Source organism: Morus notabilis, unplaced genomic scaffold (assembly GCF_000414095.1).
Source record: "Morus notabilis unplaced genomic scaffold, ASM41409v2 Scaffold256, whole genome shotgun sequence".
Taxonomy (NCBI): Eukaryota; Viridiplantae; Streptophyta; class Magnoliopsida; order Rosales; family Moraceae; genus Morus; species Morus notabilis.
This window is the reverse complement of record NW_010367627.1, coordinates 91,209-99,942: the sequence shown is the minus strand read 5'-3', so window position 1 is coordinate 99,942 and position 8,734 is coordinate 91,209. Positions and strand designations below refer to the sequence as shown.

The 8,734-nt window shown below is 36.3% G+C and overlaps 1 protein-coding gene across 2 annotated transcripts; it reads right to left on the bottom strand.

Annotated features, from left to right (window-relative positions):
- Positions 1 to 515: 515 nt before the first annotated feature.
- Positions 516 to 8,577, bottom strand: LOC21404140 (ribonuclease II, chloroplastic/mitochondrial). 2 transcript variants are annotated; one of them, XR_002903567.1, is made up of 15 exons: positions 8,212 to 8,577; positions 6,988 to 7,147; positions 6,737 to 6,850; positions 6,541 to 6,618; positions 6,344 to 6,475; positions 5,963 to 6,184; positions 5,570 to 5,752; positions 5,048 to 5,110; positions 4,816 to 4,922; positions 4,586 to 4,735; positions 3,941 to 4,100; positions 2,664 to 3,059; positions 2,001 to 2,225; positions 830 to 1,423; positions 516 to 566 (listed from the first exon to the last, which is right to left on the bottom strand). XR_002903567.1 is itself a non-coding variant. In XM_024175463.1 (14 exons), exons 1-14 carry the CDS (start codon positions 8,460 to 8,462, stop codon positions 1,304 to 1,306), a joined length of 2,361 nt encoding a protein of 786 aa, XP_024031231.1. In that variant the 5' UTR covers positions 8,463 to 8,577; the 3' UTR covers positions 615 to 1,303. The 2 variants fall into 2 exon arrangements, 1 of the variants encoding a protein (XP_024031231.1); XM_024175463.1 differs by lacking the exon at positions 516 to 566 and having other exon boundaries at positions 615 to 1,423.
- Between the last annotated feature and the right edge of the window lie 157 nt (positions 8,578 to 8,734).

Here is an 8,734-nt window from a genome sequence, read left to right as displayed (position 1 = left end):
TTCATACTTGAAATCTATTACTATCATCACCTAAGTGGATTTAGCAAATCTCTCATTAGTCATGTGGCTACTAACCTAAGAAGAGGCCCAACAACCATAACTACCTGCCTAACCGCCCGTCTCGCGGTGTTCCGAAATAGCCAACAAGAGGCAAGAGCCTCATAAATTGGAGACAAAAAAACAATGCATGGATTCAGTAGTCAAGGGAAGTCGAACTAGTACATTGATTGCAAAAGCACATCCCACAGGTGTTGTGCATGAGTGACCATACTCCCATTAATTGGCACCATCAAATGCAGTACCTTTACAACATGTGAAGATAGATCCTCGAGAATTACCCAGAAGCAATTTGCTCGTGAAGAAGGATCTTCTGAAGAGTCCCGTAAAGAGAATGAAGCAATTCAATGCGCGTATACAAATTTTTATATCATTTCCTGTTAGCTCACTGAATCCATATTGATGTGATATGGCTAGGACAATTTAACCTTGCATCTCTTGCTGATCCTCAAAATTTTTCTTTTGTAGTCCAGAGAGTCATTAAGGTGATGTTTGGTATATAGGTTCTACTGCAGTGCAAATCCATAGTTTAGGTTCTGCTACAGTGTTTTTCTCCCACAAAAAATTTGAATTTCAAAAACTATAATCAAGAACTCTAATTTGAACCCATGTACCAAACAGGCCCCGGCTATAAACATTCATCGCCCTCAAAAGACTAATCAGTACATAAGAAATGTGCATGTAATATCAAATATGGTCAGGAGCAACTCTGTATCTGTAACATTATTCTAGTATACAAACCGTTGAATAGCTAATTGATCAGATAACTTACATACTATTATTACCGATACAAGAAACTCCAATGAATGGTATGCTCACGCGTACTGGATGTCACATATTGATAGTCTGCTCAGTCGTCACGTACGGATGTCAGATAACTGAACGGAAACCTCATTGAAAATCTTGCTTGTTAGACTTGGCATATATTCAAAACTGATTCAACAAAGAACCTGCTATGCTACTCAGTTTGGACAACCATAGTCAACTGGTGTAGCAAGAATGATTCTGACTTGGATGAAATTCATGTGTTCCAAAGTATTTGGATCCAGAACTTGAATTGGCGCGCATTTCCCGAGAACGATGTAGGCCATGTTAAAACTGAGAATTCTCCCGCTAGCTGAAGAAGCATAACTTGCCAGTGGCGGGAAGAAAAAAGAAATGACTTGCAAATCCAGTACAACATAGTTCCTTTGACACAAAGTTCCGACCATAAGAATCTCTTTGTATTTCTCAATTAACAACCTCCTTAATTCACAACCTCCTTAAGATGGATTGCATCATCACGCGGATGAGCTTCCTCTATCCGAACCTCTACTTCATCTCCAATCTGTGCAGTAGACACCCATGCAGACACTTGAAATCCCACCTGCAAAGCTTAAAGGTGATAATCAGGAGCAGTGGAAACAGAATTATATGCCATGAAGACACCAGGAAAGAGAAAAAAAAAATAAAAATAAAAAAGGGGAAACTCAGAACTCTACACAAGTCCTTCTAAAATAACCAGTTTCTGCCTCGCCACTTATGGTTTAGAAAGTACTATCTAATTGCCCATTGTTTCTACAGTTAAATTTTGCTGTCAAAAGAAATAGAATAGGTGCTTTCAAACTCAACAGACATGTATTACATGCTTGTTTAGGTGAAGCTAAAAATAAAGGGCCTAACTCCTAAGTAGTAACACATTTCTAATCATAGGACAGAAGAAAACCGGGCCAAATGAGGCGGCAATACAGATATATTAAACATCTGAAACAGGCAGTACAAATCTCTCTGCAGATAATGGAGTTTGCTGACCACATCTCGTGCTACATTAACATGACTTGAATATCTGTATTAGTTGTCTAATACCTTACACTGCTTTGTCCCATTGATTTGTTTGTTGTCACTAATACTCATACTAAGAACAACAATAACAATGAATGACTATAAATCAATGATAAGTTTACCTCGATTAACAGTAAGGCTGCATTACGATCCTTGATGAACCTAAGAACCAATGCCCGGAATTTTCTTTCTTTTGGTTGCCTTCTGAGATATTCTACAATCCAATACCGAAGGCTGCTGTTACAGAGCTTCCTTGATACTCTAGTCTGCATGTTAATTGTAGCTGCAATTCCTTCCAGCTGACCAGCTGAAAAGGGAGGAGATTCACCTCTAATTATTGCCTTAACCTGCAAAAAAAATAAAACAACACAACTTCGTGAAAAAAGAAATAAATAACAAAAAGGACGTTGAAAGAAGGCACAATTCTCATAACACAACTTCATAGTTTTTGCATTTCCCACGCCTGTGGCCAATAACACTCCACAAGACCATGCAATTATGCTATTAATGTTCACCAGAACCACATATTGTTCAAATTTGCTACTCAAAGGCACACAATGACAGCATAGTCCATCATGACTTAAGAAGCTCTAAAATGTTGTGTCTTATCTTTTTTGTTTTTTCTTTCCAATTTCCTTTTCGGGCAAGTGTCAAAAGCAGTAATTGGAAGAAATAACATCAAAACATTACAAAGAAGAAAACGGCATGCAATGGAAAAGGTTACAACATCTGAGCAACCCGCAGTTTATAGATTGTGTTAACACACAAGACTTTTGGGAACTGACCTGGTAATGAGCAAGGAGATCAATATATCTACGGATAGGCGATGTAAACTGAACATAACCAGGAACCCCTAAAACTCCATGGCGGATAGGACTCCTGAAATCAAATTCAGCAGCACGCATTATTCTAACAATAGCAGCACTTCTAACAGGTCCTTCTGGAAGATGTGCAAATGTAGATGTGTCAATATTTGATTGTGGCTGTCCTCTGTAAGGTAAAGGAATGTTATTGCGGGAACCATAAGTTGCTATAACTTCTCCACAGAGTATCATCATCTCAGATACAAGTCTCATAGTAGGGTCTGTCTGGTTTTCGACATAGAGATTAATCACAGGCTCAGGATCCTCTGCATTAGGCACTTTTATGCGTGTCTCTAATGAGGCCGCATCAGTAGCACCCTGAACATGCAAACAGAGGTGATGGCTCAAATGAATTGCAAGCAAACAAAACTCACAACAAATCAAGAACATGCAGATGTTCAATGTGTTGGAAAAATTAGAGACAAAATAGAGATCATGAGCTACACTAGACCATCTATTTTAAATAAAAGGTGCAGTAGTTTGTCCGAATGCAAGTAGCAAATCTGTCAGAAGGTGGTGGGAAAAAAAAATGAGGTTTTGAATAGAAGATAACACCAACATTCTAATTGAAATTTCAAAGCGCATAATATATTATAAATTATAATGATTTGGGTGACTTATCTAGTAGGCCAGACTTCATTATTTTAGGAAGGTATTAAACCTCACATTTTCATCAACGTCTTAGCAGGCAACACATAAAACATGAATGATGAATCGGACAATGTAAATGCAAATTTTCAAAATAGCACATATAATTCCCTGAACCAAGGATATATTGTATTTTACTATATTCATGTTTATCGCTGTCTATTTCTCATTAAATGACACTGAGATCTCAGAGTAAGAATAAATAGTAAAACTGTAAAATACTTTTTTTTTTTTGGGGGGGGTAACAAGAAATGAATTGTATTGATTAAACAAAATCAATACTTACAAGAAGACGAAGAGATAAATTCCTGATTTATTAAGCAAACTTTTTTGACCGCAAATAACATAATATATCCAGATAACCAATACAAACAATAGAAACAACATCTCATTAGTCAAGTAATACGATATTAAAGACAATGAAGAGTGATTGCAGAACTCAAAACCCACCAATCAATAAGGGGTTTAAACATACAAAATCATGAGAAAATAAGTTCTAGGAAACTTCGGATTATAGATTCCTCAAATTTTATATAATTCATAAAACCAACCTGCTCGCATCGCCATTTCCATCGTAGAGTAGCAGCCTCAGACAGAATTTTTAACTCAGCCTCTTCCGTCAGATCCAGATTAAGTAACTCAGATGCACTCTCATGTGTCAGCATATAGGTTGGTTTAATGAATGTATTGTCCACTGAATATTCAGCAATGCTACAGAACCACAGAAAGTAAAACAGATTTTGTAAAGAAAACTAGATTATAGAAGTATTAACCATAAGTATGGTACTTGCTACTTAGAGAAGCATCAATAACTGCACAAAGGTTGTCCAATAGTCCAACTAACATCTCTCTAAAATGGTTGAAGTTCCCTTAAACCAGTAGGTGAATTCTACCAACCGTGCCTGGGGGTCCCAGGTAACGAAAGAATCTACCACATCCCAAAAAGAAATCAAACGTAGAATAAAGGGTACAAATCAACTTCCTCCATTTCACTCAGGATGTTCCTTTTGAAAAGAAACGTGAAAGTATATCATAAAGAAGCTACTAATAAATCACAGGAAGCTCTAATACAGCTAATGCTATAAAATCCTAATAAATGGCATCAAAGATTTGAAGGTAAAATGCCAGATCTTCTTGAAAATTGAAATAACGCCACATTGAAGAGGGGGGAGAATGGCCAAAATATTAGCTTCTACCTTCCATTAGAACGAAGCACAACAAATACTGATACAGCATGGCAAATCTCTCCCTGCTTCAAACTCATTCCTTCCATGGCAAGTTTTATTGGAAACATAGGATATGTGACTGTAGGCAAGAAAATTGAAGTTCCTCTTTTCATTGCAGCCCTACATCACACATGGATCAGAAATGAGTGAAACCAAGAAATGTTTTTATATGTCATGGTGTTCCGCGGGCTACTTTTTACCTGTCAACTATGTTCCCTGGATGAAGAAATCTAGTAGGATCTGCGACATGAATCCAAACTCCTATGCGCCCATCTTGGAGCCTTGTTGCACTCAGAGCATCATCAAGCTGGTAAATTATACCACGGCTACAAATTTAAAATGGGAAGGTCCCAATTCCGATGTAACAGAAGTTTAAAATAGTTTGACAGCATAATATGATAGCTAGCATTCTTGAAAAGAGAGTAAATTTACCTCATCAGCTTCATCGACATCAATGGCGTAAACCTTCAAGTGAGTAAGATCCTTCCTAATAAGCTAAACAAAGAACACAAAATAAGCATGTGTGGGAAAAATAGTTCAAGACGTAATAGCATGGACACTGTTATATGCAGATTCTTTTCACCCCCAAGTCTAGTTAAAGAAAAAGCAATTGCAAAGGTCTTCATGCAGAGAGAATTGTTTAAACAGTCTTAAAAGCAGAGAATTGTTTCAACAGTTTCAACTTGTCGACTTCATAAAAAACCTCCACAGTCATAGGGATGCCATTTCCAAAATAAGTAGAAACTTCTGCACGTTTTTAATAAGACATTGCAAATTTTTCGTTGACCAAGAAAATATATATTTCCAACAATTTATCTCTGATTCTTTGACTTTTAACAGCTTCAATATTCATTATTAAAAATAAAAGAATCGCCCTGTAAATTTTAACCTGATTCTATGTACCTTCATGTTATTTCAGAATTATTTATATAAAAAAAAGGTTAGCAGGCTGACCTTATCTGGATCAGGCGACTCTGCCAGAAGACTTTCTGCAGCTGCTATCACTTCTTCTGAATGCTCGGTGTCAATATTTAGCTTCAACAGCTCTAGATTAACGTGAACAGGAAAGTAGCCAATATCTATGAGGAGATTTACTGCCGATGATGCTGTTTTTGCCAGACCCATTGCTTTCAGAATCTGAAAGGAATGAAAAATATGAGACAAGGCATGCTATGCATATGCCATAAAGAACAGTTGCATTGAGAATATAATTATAAGGTCTTCAACTCAAGAAGAATAAAATAAAATAAACTTCCAGCATTAAGGTAAATGCATACACATGTATAAAGACAGTGTTAGCACAAATTACACAGAAAAATATTACAAATTCAAGCTGCCGTAAGATACCAGTCCAGCAGTTCTCTTTTGGTCATCGTTCATGCATGCATCAATAGCGTATGATTCAAGTGACTCAATTTTGTGTCTAATTTTCTCGTCAGCCTTCCAAGCTGATTTGGGAGGTTTAACATCCATAGGCATCGCCTGAGCAGATTTCAGCAATTGAACAAACTCCTCCAGCTCTTTCTCAGCAGCCTCCTTCATGAGCTTCCTACGTAGAAGTTCCTCTACCTATATTTTAAACAGAAGTATTCCATCATAACAGTATATACTTATGCATGCAAACACACACACACAAGGCCAGAAACTCCAGACTGAAAGCGGAATGTGGTATAAATTTTATCTCTGAAACCAACGATGTCACAATTTGGGCCATTACATAAAATGTACCTGTACGGTAGGTCTAGGTCCATACACAGAGAATGAACCTTTTGTCTCGAGCACAGTGAAATAAATTTCATCTTTTGAAAGCAAAAGATGGGCACAGTAACTCTCCAGAGGCTCCGCACTACCAAAAATCATCTGTAGAATAGCTAAGGTCTCTGAAGGAGAAAAACAAAACTCAAGAAACTAGATAAGTAAGGTACCTCAGCTAATTCTTCTGTTGTCACTGACTTGTTTTTCTCAAGAAGCTCAACCCAAGCAAATTCTAGCAATGAAGGATCCTATAATAAATAAGAGCGTTTTGTTTATAATATTTTCCAGGCTTGTTTACAATATATTCAACCATACAACGTCAGAAAAAACTACAATATATTTCTACAATGTTTATGCCAAACCAACCAAATTATCTTGAGCTTTCTGGATGAAGTCCCCAATGTCCTCATGGTTGAACTTCTCAACACCAGGAACAATATATGTAATTTGTTGAGGTCGAATGGATGATGTCACACCATTCTGCCATTGAGGAAAAAAGTTACAACAAAATGTTAAACTCGAAGGAATGTCAACTTCTCCACATGTAAAAGTAGAAATATGAGTTCCAACTCCTAGCAACCTATTCAACATGCCGCATTAGTTGTTTGTAGTAGAACCTGATCAGAGACCATCCAGTTCTTCTTGCCATCAGGTTTCTGAGCAACAGCAAGCAATACTCTATCTGATTCCTTCTTGAACTCTAGCAGCAACCCTTTCTGCAGTGTTCGTTTCTCAAGTCTGCCTTCAAGAGTATCTCCTGTTGTTGCTATTTCCACTCTGCCCAGTCATTTATATTTAATAGTCATATTATGCATAACATAAATTAACAGAACGAAAACTAGAAAACAAGTGAATGCTTCAAAATCAAAAAAAAAAAAAAAAAAAAAAAAAAAAATGAATGCTTAAAAAAAAAAAAAAAAAAAAAGAAATTTTTAAAAAAAAAAAAAAAAAAAAAGAAATTTTTAAAAAAAAAAAAAAAAAAAAAGAAATTTTTAAAAAAAAAAAAAAAAAAAAAGAAATTTTTAAAAAAAAAAAAAAAAAAAAAGAAATTTTTAAAAAAAAAAAAAAAAAAAAAAAAAAAAAAAAAAGGAATTATAGCATTACTGATAAGATTATCATGACCACTACCGTCACCACAAACCAAAAATAAATAAAATAAAAAGAAACAAACAATTAAAGAAAGAAAAATGGTAGCTAGCTTCACTCTCTTCAAACAACTATAAGAAATTGACAATGCAATGTATCACCACTGGTGATCATTGCCGTCCGGTTTCAAATCAATCACATATTCATACATCTGTTATGGGACCCACAGAGTTTTATACACAGCAACATCCAACCAATATCTGGGATTTGGCATTATCAGATGTCTTGTGAGAAATCAATGGGAAAAAATTTCACGGTTCGAGTTGAAAACTTAACTTTTTGTGAGAGAAAATACTATAGCAAAAAGTACTATAGCAAAAAGTTTGAGTTGTGATTCATATTGTAAAACGAATTAAGCCTGAAAACTGTATTCCATCTTAAGTAATTGGCAGAAAAATGATCCCGTAGAGAAAAAGAAAAGCAACCATTCGCTTCACTCAAGACACTTTTAGTCCTTAAAAGAAGCAAAATATGGCCAAAACTTCCTCACTTGTGGAATTATCGTTCACAACCCCAAGAATTGGAATTCAAAAAATAAATACTCAATGTCTAATCAAGCAACAAAATTTCCTGAAGTTCAACGTTCTACCATGGAGGAAAAAAACAAGAAAAGGAACTTGAATTCATCCATTTCTTTTCTACAAACAATAATTGCAAGAAAATTAGAAGAAATGATGAGTAAAGTGTGAACCAACCTTGAGGTGGCGCGAATTCTCCTCCGTTTGCGGGAGGTCCGAAGCTCTTCCATGACGCTATCGACCAAACTGTGAACCGAGCAGCTCCAAGTACCGCCATGATCGAGAACTTTCCTCCCGGAAGGAGACACAGGAAATGAAAACCCTTGCTGAGAGCAACGGCGAAAGTAGGAGGTCTTGAAGGGGAAGTGGCGGCGTCGGAAGGCGATGAGGGGAAAGATTGAGCAGCCGTTGACGGCTCGAACCGCCATGGAAGTTCTGATGGAAAGCTAGGTTTTTCTGCGGAGAGAGTCCAGAGATGGAGACGAGATAAAAATCCGGCGACAGGAGAGGAGGAATGGAGGACTGTGAAAGTCAGGAAGTTCTGCTTTGGGATTCTTAGGCCGTTTATTTCATCCATTTTATTACATTAAATTTTTTTTAAAAAACAGTACTATAATAAAAAAAATTTAAAAAAAATTACATCTCAACTCGAATTAAAAACTCAAATCAGTAAATTAACATTTAGGAGACGTTTGGTAAG

Coding starts and splice junctions, on each gene's coding strand:
- LOC21404140 (XM_024175463.1), bottom strand. CDS start 8,462: ATGGCGGTTCGAGCCGTCAACGGCTGCTCAATCTTTCCCCTCATCGCC. Junction 5,753..5,962: donor AAAAGAGAACTGCTGGACTG/GTATCTTACGGC, acceptor CATTCCTTTCAG/ATTCTGAAAGCAATGGGTCT. Junction 3,060..3,940: donor GGAAATGGCGATGCGAGCAG/GTTGGTTTTATG, acceptor TTGCATGTTCAG/GGTGCTACTGATGCGGCCTC.